Source organism: Grammomys surdaster, unplaced genomic scaffold (genome assembly GCF_004785775.1).
Source record: "Grammomys surdaster isolate TR1022 unplaced genomic scaffold, NIH_TR_1.0 126313, whole genome shotgun sequence".
NCBI lineage: Eukaryota > Metazoa > Chordata > Mammalia > Rodentia > Muridae > Grammomys > Grammomys surdaster.
Window position 1 is genome coordinate 5,684,699 of NW_021621113.1, and position 18,638 is coordinate 5,703,336.

Sequence of the window (18,638 nt, forward strand, 5' to 3'; positions counted from 1 at the left end):
CGGTTAAGAGCACTGACTGCTCTTGCAGAGGGCTCAGGTTTGGTTTCCACCAACTATGTAGAGGGTAAAGGTGGTCTTTACCTCCAGTTCCAGGGCATCCAGTGCCCTCTTCTGGCCTCTGAAGGTACCAAACACACACGGTACACACACACAAACACACACACACACACACACACACACACACACACGAAAGGAAAATACTCATACATAAAACAGATATAATTTTTTCTTTTCTTTCTTCCTTTCTTTCTTCCTTCCTTCCTTTCTTTCTTTCTTTTTTTTTAGACAGGGTTTCTCTGTAGGAGTGGTGGCTGTCCTGGAACTCGATCCATAGACTAGGGTGGCCTGGAACTCTCAGAGATCTGCCTACCTTTGCCACCTGAGTGCTGGGATTGCCTCCTGTGCACTACAATGCCCAGCCTAAATAAATCTTTAAAAAGAAACGACAGTCCAGTTTGCATCTCAGAAAGATGAATACAGGAAGACAACAGCAAGGTCTTTGAGGTACAGAAGTTGTCTTGGCCCATTTTCTGTTACTATAACAGAAGACTTGAGACTGGATAGTTGTAAAGAACAGAAATGTATTGGTCCCCATTCCTGAAAGCTCAGAAGTCTACGGTCAAGGTGCTCATGTGTTGTCAGGTGTCTGCAGGTATTACTGTGGCAGAGAACCAAACCTTGAAGCGGTGAGAAGGAAAACTTGATACAGTCAGAATTGGTCAGTTGGACTGCATCGAAACTACTAGAGTCTGATCCTATGGTTTGATTTTCTTACATATTTAAACCCAGTAAAACTTTGGGAGGAAAAAAAACCTCTCCACATGACAGTTCTCATAACAGAGCTTCAGGAGTGGGTGCATCAAAACTCCCTTGCAAAATATTCCCACTAGAACAAGTACCTGAGACCTTTAACATAAGAGAAGCAGGTGGATCTCTTAGATAGAAGCCAGCATAGTCTGCAGAGTGAGTCCCGGACAGCCAGGGCTACACAGAGAAACCCTCCCTCAAAAAACATAATAAACAAACAAATAAAAGTATATATGATGCCAATGAGGTTCCAGCAGGAGGATGGACTTGCCTAGATGAACCAACAACCCACTGGGAAGTTCAAGGCTTGTCTCATAAAGAATTTGAAGCCAGCCTGGGCTACAGGAGACCCTGTTAAAACAAAACAAGGTAAATGGCAAGGAATGTAGATCAGATTGCTTGCCTAGGTTGTGCAAGGCCCTGGGTACTACTATCCTTAGCATCGTACATGCAAGAAAGGAAGGAAATTGAAGTGAGGGAAGGAAGAGGAAAGGAGGAAGTGAAAGGTGGAGGGGTAGAGGAGGGAAGGAGGGAAACCAACCTTTGACCCTTGGAATGGTTCAGACTCTGTCCTGTGAATAGAGCACCAGCAGGGTTAAGTTCCGTCCCCATTCAGAGCCCTGAGTCACCCTGAGGAAGCAGGTGTCAAAATGACTACCAAATCTGAATTTCTGCCAGGGAAAAGAAAGAATGGAGTTCAGAGAGTGAGTGCTGTTGACTTAGTCTCAGTAAAGCAGTGTGGCTTTCCTTTGAGTCAAAGTGCTAGAAAGTGTCCGAAGCATGCTGGGACACAGGACTAGGAACCAAGGAGTCAAGGACTGCTGCCTCCAGGGCTGACAGGAAGTTAGCAACCACTAGGCCTGGAACTGTAATGAGTGGGGAGGGCATCTCCTCAACCCATCTAGAGGGTGCTAGAGACCCACCCATCTTCTGGCCAGGTGCAGGGGCGTCTCTTAAAATACTTCAGGTTATTTTTTATTAGTTTATTAGTTTCCCCCATCACAAAGCCCCATCACTCACACCACCTCTAACCCATAAGACATCATATGCACATAGTTAAAAGTGCTCTCAGCTGAGAGACAGTAGCAGTGCACACCTTTAATCCCAGCAGAGGCAGATGGAGCTCTGAGTTTGAGGACAGCCTGGTCTACAGAGCTAGTTCCAGGATAGCCAGGGCTACACAGAGAAACCCTGTCTGGAAAACCAAAACAAACAAACAAAAAATATAGTGTTCTCCAAGGCCAGAGGTGTAAGGCAGCTGGAGCTGCAGTTACAGGGGTTGTGAGCTGCCCAACATAGGTCCTGGACACTAAACTTGGGTCTTCTGCAAAAGCTGTAAATTCTGCTAACCACTGGGTCATCTCTCCAGCTTACCTTCCCTAAGATTTTATATGAATAAAAAAAGGATGCCCACATCCCAAGCAGACACTGGTGGGCCTGACTGAATTCAGGGAAGTAGGAGTAAGATTTCTGCCCTGACTCAGTCCTTTGACAGAATCTGCTACCTCAGTGGTTATGGTGTTTCCTGAGCTGGAACCAGGTCTATGATTGACTGGAAAAGGATGTAGATTTAAAAAAATCCAAGTAGTTTGGACTTTGCTTTCTTAAGAACAAAACAGCCTTCTGTTAGAACACTGGCCTGTACCTTTAGGCCTGATCCGGTAGCCTGGATCAGGACACAAATCCATGCAGCTCTCTTCGGGACAGAGAGTTAGGAAGCAGTCTGTGCTGGGACTGGACAATTACTTCTTCATGTTCCCTGTCACATGAGCTGAACTACATGATGTGACGTGAAACATCCTGACACCCCTCTTCTCTCTCCCTTCTCTCCCCTCCTTCCTCTCTCCCCTCCTTCCTCTCTTCTCTCTCCTCTCTTTCCTCTCCTTCTCTTCTCTCTCTCTCTCTCTCTCTCTCTCTCTCTCTCTCTTTCTCTCTCTCTGTGTCAATGATGCTCTTCTCTAGGCTAAGTCTGTTCTTCGTTAAGCTTAGATTGCCATATATTTTACTGTTTCTATCTAGTGCCCTGTGTCCCACCTCAAAGCATCATGACCACAAAGCCACCCCCCTGACTTTAAAAAAAAAAAGATTTATTTTATGTGTATGAGTAGTAAGCTGTTGCTGTCTTTAGACACACCAGAAGAGGGCATCAGATCCCATTACAGATGGTTGTGAGCCACCACGTGGTTGCTGGGAATTAAACTCAGGACCTCTGGTAGAGCAGTCAGTGGTCTTAACCGCTGAGCCATCTCTCCAGCCCTCCATGAGGCCCTTTTATTAATAAAGTTCACTCCGAAGGGAACTTATGTATCAGCTTTCCTTTGAGGACCACGCTGTTGCTGCTACTTTACTTGTTTTCAACACTGGTTCTTAAAAGAGTATGTGTATGACTCTTAGCAATTGTAATTTCCGCAATCCCCATCACACTATAGGGGGAAAAAGCACGTTGGAGTAAAGCTGACAAAAGAGTCAGATATGGTGGCCCACGCCTATAATCCCAGCTTCTGGGAGTCTGGGGCATGAATTTAGAGATAGTCTGGGCAGTAGCTAGGAGATAAGGACTCTCCAGGTACATTGTTCATCCTCCCCTCAAGCCCAGAACCTGGACTATGCATAGAAAGCAAACGGTTGCTGATAACGTCCTTGTGGTCTTGGGGAGAAAGCAGCCCTCAGGTGCAAGTGACCTTTGGTCACATGTGGCCTCCGATCTGAGGATCAAGTCCACAGAGGACTTGGTCCAAGAAGAGATATTGAAAAATGACAGCACCAAGGTTGAATCTACAAGAGCTGATATCTAGCCTGGGCAATGAAAAGTTCAGGCAAGTTGCCCTTCCACAATTATCTGTGAAACACTTTGTTCACTGGCTCATTTGATAGATATTCAATAAGCAGCCTCTTCATGCCAGACACTGCTGACTTCAGGAGAAACAATAACAAACAGCTTGCAATTCAGGGAGAGAAGCAGGCTTTGGGCAGATTCATACAAGCACGTATAAAATTACGACAGCCATGTTCGTAGTTGAGATATGCTACTCTAAGGATCTTGAACTTTTTAAGTCTCAGGGAAGAGACACTAAAGGTCTTAGAGCGCAGAAGTGAAGAGGTCATAAAATAATTGTTAGGGGGACTACAGAGAGGGTCTCACAGCTAAGAGCACTGGTCCCTCTCCCAGAGGACCTGAATTCAATTCCTAGCACCAACATTATAACTGTCTGTAACCTCACTCCATGGGGATCTTATGCCCTCTTCTGGCCTTCATAGGCACCAGACAGAGACACAGGCAAAACAACATTCCTATAAAATAAGTTTATTCTTTTTTTTTTTTTTTTTTTTTTTGGTTTTTTGAGACAGGGTTTCTCTGTATAGCCCTGGCTGTCCTGGAACTCATTCTGTAGACCAGGCTGGCCTTGAACTCAGAAATCCACCTGCCTCTGCCTCCCAAGTGCTGGGATTAAAGGAATGTACCACTATGGCCTGACCCTTGTTCTATCTTTGAGCTCCTAGAGGGTAGAAAATTGATTTAGCTCACCTGGGATCCCCAGGCACATAAATGTTTGCTCAATCAAAAGTTGAGAAAATCCTGCCTCCTCATGTTCTACCAACAGTGTAGGCCGTCTCCACCTGGCTCTGTCTTCTTTGGCTACTTCTCTGATACTCTGGACATTCTCATTCTTTCTCTGAAGGTCTTGCTCCCATCCAGCTGCTCGCCATCTTTTATTGCTGACTCTTTCTTAAAGCCTAACTCAAAAGGCATGAGTACTTCCCTTCCCCTTATGCATCTCCCTCCTCCCTAAAGCTACTAAGATGTTTTAACTTGTTTGCCTTATTCCAATTTTTCTCTCAAATTATAATAAAATGGTCCTTGCAGGGAAAAAATACAAAAGAACAAATCTCTTTTTATTGGGGGTACTGTAAGCTGACTTCAAACTCAAGGGCCTCCAGCTGGAAGTGTTGCCAGTATAGGTATGCACCAACACGCCTCACCAAAAATAACTAGGCAATGGTTAAATTTAGGAGGCTCAGCTGATATCAAGATATGTCTATATCCTCTCTAAGTAGGGGTTTCTAAGACAGCTTATCCTTAATGAACCCACAGTGTGAAAGGCTACAGGGCAAACAGTGGTAGTACAGGTTTGTAATCCCAGCTACCCAAGAAGATGAGAGCAAGGACTGGAGAGATGGGTCAGTGGTTAAGAACACTGACTGCTCTTTCAGAGGTCCTGAGTTCAATTCCTAGCTACCACAGTGACTCACAACTATCTGTAATGGGATCTGATGCCCTCTTCTGGTGTGTCTGAAATCTTTAAAAAAAGAACACTTGATGATCATTCAGAGGATCCAAGTTCATTTTCCAGCACCCATGTCAGGTGGGTACAGGTGCAGAGGATCTGACACCCACTTCTGGAAAGCTTAGACATCCACACATTCGTGGCAGGCACTCACACAGACACAAAAACATGGATTAAAAATAAATAAAAGAAAATTAACCTGGGCTGTACAGGGAGCCTGTAACAAAAGAAGGAAAAAGGAAAAGAAAACTTCAGAAATTCTGAGCTTGGCCCAAGACCTTGCCTATACCAGACAACTGATCTTCCACTAAACTACAGCCACAATACACACACACACACACATACACACACATGCATATACATATATACATATACCTACACACACATATATATACATGCATACATATGCACACATACACACATATACATTCATATATATACACCTACACACATTATACATGTGTATACAAAATACACACAAACATGCATATACATACACACATGCACATACATACACACCCCTACACTGACACACATATACACACCTTTATACCTATACACACACACACATATGCACACACCTATACACTCATGCACACACACACACACACCACACCCACGTTTAATGGTTTTAAATGACCTTTGTCAAATGTGTGAGACATGGTGTACACGTGGAAGACAAAGGACAACTATCAGGAGCTGGTACTTGAGGCCTCTTCCATTTCTGCAGTTACACTCTAGGGTTGTGAGCACGGGAGCTTCTACCTTGCCACAGGAGTGCTAGGATTACAGATGTGCCATTGCATCTGGCTTTTGTGTGTTCAGGGTCTAGAGCTCAGGTTGGCAGGCTTCCCCCTCATGTGCTCTTTACTCACTGAGACATCTGCTCTACCCAATAACCATTAAACAGCTGAACACACAGGGCTAGAGGGATGGCTCAGGGATTAAGAGGGCATGTCACTCTTGCAGATCACCTGACTTAGTGTTACAGAGTCGACATGGGCATTGTCGGGGACAACTGCCTATAACACATCGAGGGAACCCCAAGACCTCCTCTGGTTTTGGAGGCACCTAAACTCATGTGCACATACCCCCAGAGTCCTAGAAAACTAAACACAAAGGTCTCTCAATCAGCTTTCAGACCAAGGTGTGCAATTCATATAATAACTAGTTGAAGTCACCGGAGAGAACAAACCCTCATTAGACTGGGAGGGAGGCAAAGCTGACGGCGAGACAGCAGGACATCTTCGGATCTTTTTCACTGTGGCAACAAGGTTTCTTTTGTTTGTTTTCCTTTCTTTGAAGACAGGGTTTCCCTGTGCAGCCATGGCTGTCCTAGAACTCACTCTGTAGACCAACCTGGCCTCAAACTCACAGAGATAGATCCACGTGCCTCCGCCTCCCAAGTGTTGGGACTAAAGGCGTGTGCCACCACCACCCCCAGCTAGGGATTCTTTCTTTGAAAAACAAGATCTATACCCTGGATACAAGCCTGTGTGGTGTGAACAAATGGGTGTGTATAGAGGACAACTTGTAAGAGTTTTGATGGACCCAGTCTGCCTCCATCTTAAGATCAGAAGCCATATTATTATACAGTCAAAATAAGTTCATTCCTGTTTTCTGTAATTGTACCAGGTCTTGACCCATTTTCTGATTTTTGACAGGTTCCACACCCTATACCTATTTCACCCTGATAATGTTCTGCCAAATAATACTGAAATGTTCAGCCAAGTTCTTACATAACCCTTGAAAATGTCCATATTCTTGCAGTTTTAGGGGCTAATATAAACCTTACCTTCTGTGTTCTGTTTTCTCAAACCCCGATTTAGGGAGATAGCCATGTCTGACAAAATAAAGCTTGCTTAATTTGGCCCCCCCCCCCAAATTGGCTACTGGTCTTTACTCTCTTACAGTGAGATTAACAGTTAAGCCTCTCCTTCCACCATGCAGGTCTCGGTAACTGACCTCAGATAGCCTGGCATGCTGAGCCATTTTGCTGGCGTCCGAGAGGTTTCTTACAGGCTCAATGATCATGGAGACGATCTGTGACTCGACAGGAAAAATCTCATTTCTTTTATTTCATTTTTTGAGGCAGAGTTTCATCAGGTAGCCCCTGCTAGCCTGGAATTTGCTATGCAGACCAGGCTGGCCTCGAACTCACACATATCCTGCTTCTGCCTGAGTGCTGAGATGAAATCGCTGTACTTGGCGATTTTAATTTCTTACAGAAGATAAATAATCCCACGAGGTCCTGTGAGACTAGTACTGAGGCTCTGTGGTGTGCAAATAGCGTATCACAACTGAGCACCAATGTGACTTCCACCACAACACCTGAGCTTCAGGTTCGTCAGGAAACTGGCAGTTTGGCGGGAATGGGAGGGGGACTAGCGAGCGGCGGAAGTGACGTACAGCTGCGCACTTGACCAGGACGGATGTGAGGAGTACTTGCGGAAGTATTCTTTTGATTGGTTATTTTCGTCAATACTGGCCAATCGGGAATTTGCCCTCAGTAAAGAAGGCCGCTGGGGCTTCCATTCCTTCTTGGGGCAGTGAGTTTTTTTCTTGATACCGGAAAAAAAAAAAGCGGGATTCGTGAATACTGATTGGCTAAAGCTAAGATGTGTCCTGGGCGCTGATTGGCTGGCTCTTCGCGGGAAGGAGTTTGTGGCGCCAGTGCAAAGTAGCTACAACGCCGCCACGCCGGAGCGGCAAACACTTCTGGAGTGTTCTTGTTTTCCGTGTCCGAGCTTCTTGGGTCTCTTTCTCGGGAAAACTGCGACCAGGATGTGGAATAGTAATGGCAGGCGTGCGGGAGAGGAGGCGGGGAGTCGCGCGAGGGTGTCAGGAGTGGTCGAGTCTCGCGCGGGAGGGCAGGGCCAGAGAGAGAGGCCCGAGGCCGGATCGGCGGCGTTTGAGGGGTGGGAGGGATTGCCGTGGTGGGGACAGCGTTTGCCAGGTGTAGAGTTGGGGAGCGCAGCGCAGACTCTAACTACTGTCGTTCACCACCAGGCGGATTCGAAAGCTTCAGCAGCTCCACCTATGGCGGAGCGGGCGGCTACACGCAGTCCCCCGGTGGCTTCGGGTCGCCCACACCGTCGCAGGCGGAGAAGAAATCAGTACGTAGACTGACCGCTCTGTTCCCATTTGTGTCCTCCTGGTCCGAAGTTTCCTGATAGCTGGGAAACATCCAGTCTGTATGGTTCTGATGTTTGAAATTGACAATAAACATTTCTGAGGTTCCAAATAGGACGTTTTGTTCCATAATGTATCAGGATGTGGTCTTTTGTTTACATTAGTACATCTGCTAAGGCAGAAATAATGTTGAGTTGAAGGTTTATCTTTTGTGATGTTTCCTTTGTTTTGTTTTTGAGACAAGTTTTTACTATCCACTTGCCTGGAACTTGATATGTGTAGATCATGAATTTGTGGTGACTCTACTGCCTGCCTGTCTCCTGAGTGCTGGGATTACATTGATGACTACACAGAAAAACCTTGTCTTAAAAAACAAAACAAACAAGTTATATTGCTGGTAGACTGCTTGAGAGGTGATTTGAGTGTCTTCTAGATGCTCTTCTGCCCACTCCATCCAACACTTGGTCTTCCTTTAAGATGCCCAAAAGTGACTAGCTTGGCTAAACTCTTCAACACGTTTTTTACAGAGACTGCTATCTGGTTGCCAGGATATCTCCTAGAAGAAGCTATACTTCTAACTTCTTCCATTTTATCAAGAAACTCAGAGCGTCTCCTAAGTCCTTTCTCTGCTTGTCATTTCTCAAGCCTTTTCACAAACCCCTGTTGTCTCAGTGGTGTCCTGGACACTATGTGCTGCTATATCTGGGATGTATTCTTTCTACCCCCACCTCTCTGAGACAGGGTTTTTTTTGTGTGTGTGTGTGTGTGTATCCCTGGCTATTCTGTCTGTAGACCAGGCTGGCCTTGAACTCAGAGGTCCATCTGCCTCTACCTCCTGGGTACTGAGATTAAACCTATGAGCCACCACTGCCTAGCCCTGGGATGTGCTCTTAAAGGCAGGCTATCCTATGTTGTCCTGACTCCGCCCTGACCTTTTCTTTGTGAACCCACAGAATGATACAAACATCTATTCATCTGGAGGTCTAGCATCAGATTGGTGTGGACTTGAATTCAAAAGTGTGGCATTTGCTGTGTACAGTAGCACACACTCTGAATCCTAACACAGGGAGAGACAAATAAATTAAATATTAACTTTTTGGCTTTGTTTTCTATCTTTTTGAAGCAAGGAGAACTTGGTTTTGAAATTTCAGGATTGTGGTATATTCAAAGTGCTTGTAACAAAGATACATTAAATGAATGATTGTTATTGTCTTGGGTTGACTTTATGCACGCTTTTTCTTTTCAGAGAGTCCGAGCCCAGCACATTGTGCCCTGTACAATATCTCAGCTGCTTTCTGCTACTCTGACTGATGAAGTGTTCAAAATTGGAGATGTTGAGATCTCACAGGTATGTAAGGTTTTGTGGAAGAACCATTTAGGGATAGGAAATAAGGGGTTAGAATGATGCCTGTGCAAGCCTGAGGACCAGATAGCAGATCCCTATCCGTGTACAAAGCCAGGCTTGATCACTCTGGTTCCTGTCACCACAAAACTGGGGTCAGAGACAGGAGGATCCTTGGGACTTGCTGGCTCCAGGTTCAGTGAGAGACTCTGTCTCAAGGGAATAAACCAATAATAGTGTTAAACCTAGACAGCCAGTGTCCTCCAGCCTCTGCAAGGGCGTTGCACATCTGTGTTACTCAAGCATTCAGCCAAAGAAAAGGGAGTAAGACTTGCTTAATTGAAAAGTATATAGCCAGTAACTGTTGGTGAAAGTGCTTGGGCCTTTTGCACAAGCCTGCTGACCTGAGTCAAGTCTCCACAGTCCACATTGAAAAGTGTGCTAGCTCCCTAACACATCTTCTGCCCTCTGGGTCATGGCACACATACACACAATGGTAATAGAGCTTTTTTTTTTAACATTTTAAAATTTCTTTTAAAAGAATTACTTATTTATTTTATGTATATGAGTACACTGTAGCTGTCTTCAGACACACCAGAAGAGAGCATTAGATTCCATTACAGATGGTTTTGAGCCACCATGTGGTTGCTGGGAATTGAACTCAGAACTTCTGGAAGAGCAGTCAGTGCTCTTAACCTCTGAGCCATCTCTCCAGCCCTAGAACTATTTTTCTGAAAAGTATTTTTTAAAGCTGGGCAGTGGTGGCACATACCTTTAATCCTACCACTGGGGAGGCAGAGGCAAGCAGACCTCTGAGTTCAAGGCCAGCCTGATCTACATAGTTCCAGGACAGCCAGGCTTGTACCTGTGAAACCCTGTCTCCAAACAAACCAACAAACAAAAGATATGTTTTTTAAGAAGTTCATGAAGGTATTTCCCTTGGAGCCTCTCTTACTTGCAGGAGTTGTTTCTCAGTTTTCCTTAATGACCATGTTCTCTTCTGACAAATAAAAATAGGTTAGTTTTGGAACAGGCATGGCAGCTCATACTTATACTCTTGGCACTCAGGAGGCAGGAAGTTTGTCATGAGTATGAGGCCAGTCAGGCCCATAAAACAAGTAAGACTATCTCAAAATCTGTTTTGTAAATTGTTTGTGTATGTATATATGTGCATCTTGCTTTGATTTCCAGGGAAATCACACTGTTTATTTTGTTTCTCTGTTCTAGGTCACTGTTGTGGGGATAATCAGACACGCCGAGAAGGCTCCGACTAACGTTGTGTACAAAGTAGACGATATGACGGCTGCACCCATGGATGTGCGCCAGTGGGTGGACACGGATGTGAGTGTCTTCTCTTGGATGTCCAGGTCTTTCGGTTTTAGCTTGTTAAAGGTTTTTCTGGTATAAAAATTCATAATCAAGATACCAAAGATAAAAAACCATAAATCGAGAACTTAATTGACCACATAAAAATTTTAACACATGCCAGGTGGTGATGGCGTACGTCTTTAATCCCAGCACTTGGGAGGCAGAGGCAGGTGGATTTCTGAGTTCAAGGCCAGCCTGGTCTACAGAGTGAGTTCCAGGACAGCCAGGACTACAGAGAGAAACCCTGTCTCAAAAACAAAACAAAACAAAACAAAACAAAAAAATTTTAACACCTAAAATATTGTGTAAGAGAGTAAAAAGTAAATTGTGAAAGAAAGTTTTTTTCTTGGTCACTACTGTCCCCAGTACCTAGAATGGTGCCTATCACACAGTGAGTCTTGAATAAATACTGTTTATGTGAATGGGAGGCATACTCGGACATATTCAATCACTTTAATAAAAAGCTCTGCAAAGTAAAAACAAGTAGCTTCACCTTAGAGAAATGGACAAAGAAGCACAAACAGGTTACTTATAAAATACCAGGTGAAAATGGTAGCAGTGATACAGGTTAGACCTAGTAAGCATTGCACCTGAGTTTCTAAGTTGTATGAGTAGCACTTAGCCCACTGCTTGTGATATCTGGAAGACAATCATGTGTTTTCCCAAAGTTCACCATGTACTGAAATCATCAGTTAAAAACATTGACCTCTCTGGGCTTGATGATGGATGCCTTTAATCCTAGCTCTCAGAAAGCAGAGGCAGGTAGATCTCTGGATTCAATGCCAGGCTCCTCTACAGAGAGAGTTCCAGCACTACCAGGACTACACACACACCTCTCTCTCAAAAAAGAGAAAGACGTACAAATTTACATTAAGGAAACAATTAAAGATATATACCAAGATTTAGTTTAAGGGTATTGACCAGGCAGGCTGGAGGAATGACTCAGCAGTTAAGAACATTGGTTGCTCTTCCAGAGGACCTAAGATCAATTCCCAATATCCACGTGGCAGCTTACAGCTGTCTGTAACCAGTTCTAGTGGATTTGACATCCTCTGCTGGCCTCTGTCAACACCAGGAACACAGTTGGACACAGGCATACTCTTATACCCATAACATATAAAATTTATGGGCAAAGAAGGATTGACCAGGGGCTAATAGATGTCAGCTGGTGATTAATGCCAGTCTGTGTGATAGGAGGAGGCCGACGTCGACATGTCCTGACCTCCGTTCACTTACCAAGGACGCACACAAAATGTAGGAGGGAAATGATTAGATACTGTTGACTAGCCTTCTGTTCTTGGATCATGTCTATTTTATTGGCAATCAGGAAGCTAAATCAGAAGGATTTTGCTGTAAGTTCTAGACCATTTAATTCTAGAACTTACATAGTCTCAAGACACCTGGACTGCATTTGGAAGATCCTTTGTCTTTTACACACACACACACACACACACACACACACTTTCTCATACCTTTAAAGGGGGTGAAGGGGCAAAAAACCAAACAGTAACAAAATAACAGGCAGTTCTATCTCTGTCACCAAATAAGTTGTGTGTGACACTATAGGCCTGTAATCCAGTACTTGGTAGATAGAAACAGGAAGAAGTTCACAGTCATCCTTGGCTATGTATTAAGTTTGAAGATAAGCCTGTGTTACAGGAGACCCTATCAAAAAATTAAAAGTAAATAAAAAACAGTGATGTGTTTATATTTCATCTGTTAGGATGCCGGTGGTGAGAACACTGTGGTTCCTCCAGAAACATACGTGAAAGTTGCTGGCCACCTCAGGTCTTTTCAGGTAAAGTCCATTAATGTGATAGCCTCAGAGCTGGGGAGATGACAGAGGTGAAGACTCGAGTTTGAATCCTTAAAACCAAAGTTAAGGCCAGGTTCACCAGACTTGTTAGTGCATACTTGTAACCTCAGCACTCTGGAGAGAAAGGAGGTAGAGATAGCCTCTTGAAGCTCACAGGGAAGCTGGCTTGACACACACATTGATGAACAAAAAGAGAACCTGTCTCGTGCCAGGTGGTGGTTGTTGTGCACCCTCTTAATCCAAGCAGGAGAGAGTCAGAGGCAGGCAGATATTCTGTAAGTTCAAGGCCAGCCTAGTCTATAGAGTGAATTATAGGATAGAGCAAATTGCAGGACTGCTGGTCTATACAAATTCTGTCTGGAAAAAAACAAAAAGAAAAAAACTGACAAAATTTTCTGAATTTACATCTTCATTAGAAGAATGCGTAGTTATCCTTAATAATCAAATCTGCATATTAAATGAGAAGATATTTTGTTCTCTTCATTGAGAGGAAGTATCTAGGTTCTATCTTAAAATAGACATTAGAGCCATGGGTGGTGGTACATAGGCATTTTTCTTTATCCTCAAGAGGCAGAGACAGATAAATTTCTGAGTTTGAGTCCACCCTACTCTACACAGTGAGTTCCAAACGACCAGGGCTACATAGTGAGACCCTGTTTCAAAAGGGGGATCAGTTCTAGGCCAGCCTGGTATACATGGTATGCTCCAGGACAGTCAAGACTACATTGTGAAACCTTGCCTCAAAGAAGAAAAAAATTAAGTAGAGTGAAGAGATTGCCCACTGGGTAACTAACACGTGCCATGCAAGTGTAGGGACCTGAATTACTGAATTCAAATCTTCAGGAGCTGTATAAACGCCAGGTGGCTCTCCAGAACCTCTGTAACAAACCATCAAGGGGTTGGGAGGCAAACAGGAGAATCTCTAAAAGCTTTGGAGCTACCTGGTTGGGTGTGTATAGTAGAAAGACAACCTGCTTTGAGGTGGGAAGTGAGAACCAACACCAAGTCGATCCTGTTGACTTCCCTCGCAGACCGTGGTACATGTGCCCACATTCACATATACATTTTTAAGTCTAACAGGCATTTTCCCCATAGTGAGAAATAAAACCAAGGAAAAGCCAGTGTTTTGCCCAGAAAGTTACTTGAATATGTTTGTCTTCCTTCTGCTTTCCTCTTATAACAGAACAAAAAGAGCTTAGTGGCCTTTAAGATCATTCCTCTGGAAGACATGAATGAGTTCACCGCACACATTCTGGAAGTGGTCAATTCACACATGATGCTCAGCAAAGCCAACAACCAGGTGAGGAGCTGCAGTCAACTCCCTTTTCTCAGAAGCCTGTGTGTGGTGTGAGGGATCCCCTGCAGGTAGGGTTACACGCAGTGTGTGCCACCTGTGTCCAACTTGTACATCATAAAAGCATCTCAACAACGGACATTTAGTGGATGTTTGACTGCTGTGTTTTCACACTGCTTTAAACCTCATAGGATATGTGCGTTCTTCTATCATTCAGAATAGTAGAGACAGCGTGTGTAGAGTATATTGTTGATCAGGCACTGTGCAGAGAGGAAGAGTTCTGAGCCGGTGCAGTGTGAATAAGTGGGAAACCAGAGAATATGGCATGAAGCCTGGAGGGGACATGTTTGGGAGGAGTGGTCAGCATTGTGTGCTGCTAAGAAGTCCGAGGTTGTGAAGACCAAAAGACTTGAGCAGCCAGTGACTTAAGAAGTCATTGATGGCTTTGGCAGAACTCACTTCAGAGGAGTGTTTGAGATAATCCAGATAGTGGTAGGCAGAGAAAGGAATGACCTAAAGAGAGTGGAGCGTCTGTGCCTCCTCTCTTGTGTTGTGAATTGAACTCTTAGCCTTATCCGTAGTAAGTAGGCCCTCTGCCAGCTATCTGTGCCCGCAGGCAAATCTGTGCCCTTTTCTTTCCCAACATGGTTTCATGATAATGAATGCTTGCTTGACAGAGTCCCATGGAAACCATTATAGCTGTCAAGTGAAGTCACAGTGCCACAGCATCCTTTTCCGGGGACAGGGAATGTATGCTTCAGGAGGTTACTAATATTTCATTGTTATAGCTTTCCTATATGAATAGTTACTAGGAAAACTGGTTAAATTGTTTCCTGCTGTTTATTAGTAAGTTATTTGAAGTAGGGTTGATGTGATGGCTTTTCTAATGTTCTGATCTTGTTCTTAATTCAGGCCCCTGCAGGGAGACCGTCTATCAGCAACCCAGGAATGGGTGAACCGGTAAACTTCAGTGGGAATAACTTCATGCCAGCAAATGGCCTCACTGTGGTCCAAAACCAGGTAAGCTGCCTATTTACCCATGCAAAGCACAACCAATTCAATATTTTGTTTCTTTCCAGATAATGTAAGGTTATCCTGTAACCTGCTTCACACCAACACCCCCCTCCCTTTAACTTGTGTGTGCTTGCCTGCTTGTACAGATGTATGTGTGTATGTCCACGATGCCTGATGGCAGTGGAGGATAGAGAGGGTGGAAGTCCAGGCTCTCTGCAAGTGCTCCTCCTCAGCCGTCCTTCCAGCTCCTCTCTGCTTATGAAGTGACTCGGGTTTACATAAGGAGTGATCCAGAGCAGTCGCTAAAGTCTTTTTAATTTGAACTGTCAGGTGCTGAATTTGATCAAGGCTTGCCCAAGACCTGAAGGATTGAACTTTCAGGATCTCAGGAGCCAGCTCCAGCATATGCCTATAGCCTCAATCAAGTAAGTCTTCTTGTCCGTGGCCTAGAGGTCCAGGCTTGTACCCTTGTATCTGTCCACAGCCTTCTGATAGTTAGAAGAGAGTGTAAGAGGTAAAGCTGGATCTGGGTTTGCTGGTTCTCACCTGTAATCTCAGGAGGATCAGGAGTTGAGAGCCAAGCTGGTCTGCGGAAGAGCCACACGAGGAAAGTTGTCAGCTGCAGCCCGTTGAGGGAGAAGTTGAGCAGCTATGAAGAACATTTAAAAGCACTCCCAGGTGGCACTGTTGCGCCATTTGCTGATTTGTTCGGGGGCTGGAGGCATCGGGTGGCCCTTCCTACTCCTTTGATGTGACTCTATTTTAGACAGCTGGCTGCTGATTGCATTGCAGTGAACGGAGATGAAATATACTGAGACGAGTAATATATGACTCATGATACTTGAGTTCAAGGCCAGCCTGGTTTACATAGCAAGTTCCAGGACAGCTCTGACTACGTAACGGGGAGGCCTTGTCTCAAACAAGCCCATGTAATAATTGTAGGCCACGATAGAAAACAAATGCCCAGGCCAGTTTCCCATTCTGTGCTATAAGGTGGTGGTAGGTAATGCCCGTCTCACAGTCCCTGTGGTGATGAGGTAGATTCCCTGTGAATTCTGGCTGTCACTAAACATCTTCCTGTCCCTGAGGACCTAAGGCTTTGGAGGGGTCACACACTTTCTGAATTACCTTTCTTTTTCTGCTACTCTACTGCCCATAGGCAAAGCCAAAGGCATTTCAGTATGTGATTCTGGGGCCTGAATCCAGGAGAGAGACTTAAGACCCCTGTGTACATCTCATGTGTAAGCTGACTGCAGCTGCGGGTTCTTGTGTCAACTTACGTTGGCATTTTAAGCGAAGCCCAATTTTATTTTGAAAAAAAAAATTAAGATTTATTTATTTATGTATATGAGTACACTGTAGCTGTCTTCAGACACACCAGAAGAGGACATTGGATTCCATTACAGATGGTTTTGAGCCACCATCTGGCTGCTGGGAATTGAACTCTGGACCTCTGGAAGAGCAGTCAGTGCTCTTAACCACTGAGCCATCTCTCCAGCCCTTATTTTGAAATTTGAGGTCGGCCGGGCAGTGGTGGCGCACGCCTTTAATCCCAGCACTTGGGAGGCAGAGGCAGGTGGATCTCTGAGTTCGAGGCCAGCCTGGTCTACAGAGTGAGTTCCAGGACAGCCAGGACTACACAGAGAAACCCTGTCTCAAAAAAACCAAAAAAAAAAAAAAACCAAAAAAAAGAAAGAAATTTGAGGTCAAGATCCAAGGCAGCCCTGGTAGCCCTGGTCTCCATGGATAATCTCAGTGCTTAGGTTGTATTGTCATTTCTCTGCAAGAGACTCCCATAAACAAAGTGACTAAATAATTCATAGCTAAGATAAGAATAACAAAAAGAAGTGATGTTTGCTTACTTGGCTATGTTCAAGAGGCACTGGTTTTAATGTGGGGATTCCCCCTTTTTTTCCTTGCAGGCAAGCAGTGGATTTTCTGTGCAATGAGGGCCACATTTATTCTACTGTGGATGACGATCACTTTAAATCTACAGATGCGGAGTAACTGGACTGCCTTGGGTACCTGAAATATTTCCACCTGGACCTGTTTTCATCTGTTGTCCCCAACACTGAAGTTTTTGGCCAGAGGCTTCTAGGACAGAAGTTTCTTGTAGAAGGTCTCAGTTGAAGTCCTTTTGGAACTTATTGCTCTCTGTTTTGTTGCTTGTTGTTTAGAGGTTCAAAAGGAAATAGACAGTTGAGAAGGAAGTAAACCCGGGCAAGATTTCTTGAAAGAAATTCCGATAAGCTAGTCAGGACTCTAGGATGGATGATCGGAGTTGAAAGAGGAACACCACCAAGAGAGCAAAGCAGCACTGCCGCGCGCGTGGGTGCTTCTGTTCTTGAAAGGCTTCCTGTTAAGAATGAACAACACAAGGGCCAAAGAAGAACCTAAAACCTTCTGCCAATTTGTGTCATACTCTGAGTCTGTGGTGTTACTTTCAAAATTGCACTTTCCTTCCCCTTGTCTTGCCTGCAGCTGAAAGTAGGTTTAAGTGAGCATGAGGTTCTGACATGGAGGCCTCATGGGGCAGAGAGGAAGAAATGTTACTGCATGGTTTGTAATATAAATGTTCATATGTTTGATAAAACTGTTCGATTGTAGTAGCTTCTGAGATGTTGGTTTTCTTTTTAGCTTTTACTTACTGTGTGAGTATGGAAGTCAGAGGACAACTTAGAGGAGTCTGCTTTCTCTTTGTACAGTGTAGAGTCATCTTCTATCATGTGTATTCCAGGGATTCAACTCTCGTCATCAGGCTTATCAGGGGTTTGTTGTAGTTGTGTATAGCATGTGCCATTGCCACCAAAGATTGTGAATAGACCTTGGGCTGGGGTTACAGCTCACAGTAGTGAAGCACTTGCCTGCTATCTACAAGGTTGGTTGGCCCCTGGCAGCCTGACGTAGGCCTTTAATGTTGGTCCTGACTGAGTTTGCAGCTGAGTTGGCTGTCTGCCGAGAGACTTCACAAAGACTGTTCTTGAAGGAGGGGAAATATGCTCTCAGATGTCAAAGACAGCTGTCTTGAATGGAAACGAATTTGGGAGCAGAGTTCACGATGTGGAACATGCAAATACGAGCTGCCTGCTTCTAAGTGAGCTCTCGCCCTGATTGCTGGTGTAAGCATCTGGCTGTTTGCTAGACAGAGAAGTTCCCTCTGAGGAGCCACACCTATAGGTAAGTTCAGCTAAACAGTTATGTTATTAGTTATGGATCTATTCTTAGACAACGGAAATAGCTGAGAGAAAACACAAAACCTGTTCCAGTGTGGGTTGTATGACAGGGTACTTTCACAGGTTCCCGGGTTCCTCTAGTTACCAGGTAAGCAAAGTTGTGGTTTTGTGCGGAAGTCTTTCCATAAAATTCAAATCACAGCTTAGGCAGAAGCAGGTAGATCTCAGTTCTGAGGCCAGTATGGTCTACATACCAGGTTCTTGGCAACCAGGATTACATAGTAAGACCTTGTCCAAAAAGAGGGGATAGGGAGACCTGGAGAGATGGCTCAGGGATTAAGAGCTCCTGCTGCTCTTCCAGGGGGCCTGATTTCAGTTCCAAGCACCCATGTCATGCAGCTCACAA

At 44.6% G+C, this 18,638-nt stretch overlaps 1 protein-coding gene across 1 annotated transcript; it reads left to right on the top strand.

Annotated features, from left to right (window-relative positions):
• The first annotated feature begins 7,759 nt into the window (after window positions 1–7,759).
• Window positions 7,760–17,676, top strand: Rpa2 (replication protein A2). The gene is made up of 9 exons (XM_028759624.1): window positions 7,760–7,887; window positions 8,103–8,209; window positions 9,472–9,573; window positions 10,795–10,908; window positions 12,659–12,733; window positions 13,935–14,051; window positions 14,958–15,065; window positions 15,390–15,484; window positions 16,982–17,676. Exons 1-9 carry the CDS (start codon window positions 7,878–7,880, stop codon window positions 17,064–17,066), a joined length of 813 nt encoding a protein of 270 aa, XP_028615457.1. The 5' UTR covers window positions 7,760–7,877; the 3' UTR covers window positions 17,067–17,676.
• Window positions 17,677–18,638: the final 962 nt, after the last annotated feature.

Bases quoted from the DNA above. Each gene is read 5' to 3' on its own strand.
- Rpa2 (XM_028759624.1), top strand. The intron at 10,909-12,658 runs GTGAGTGTCTTC...TTCATCTGTTAG, and splicing joins GCCAGTGGGTGGACACGGAT to GATGCCGGTGGTGAGAACAC. The intron at 15,066-15,389 runs GTAAGCTGCCTA...TTGAACTGTCAG, and splicing joins TCACTGTGGTCCAAAACCAG to GTGCTGAATTTGATCAAGGC.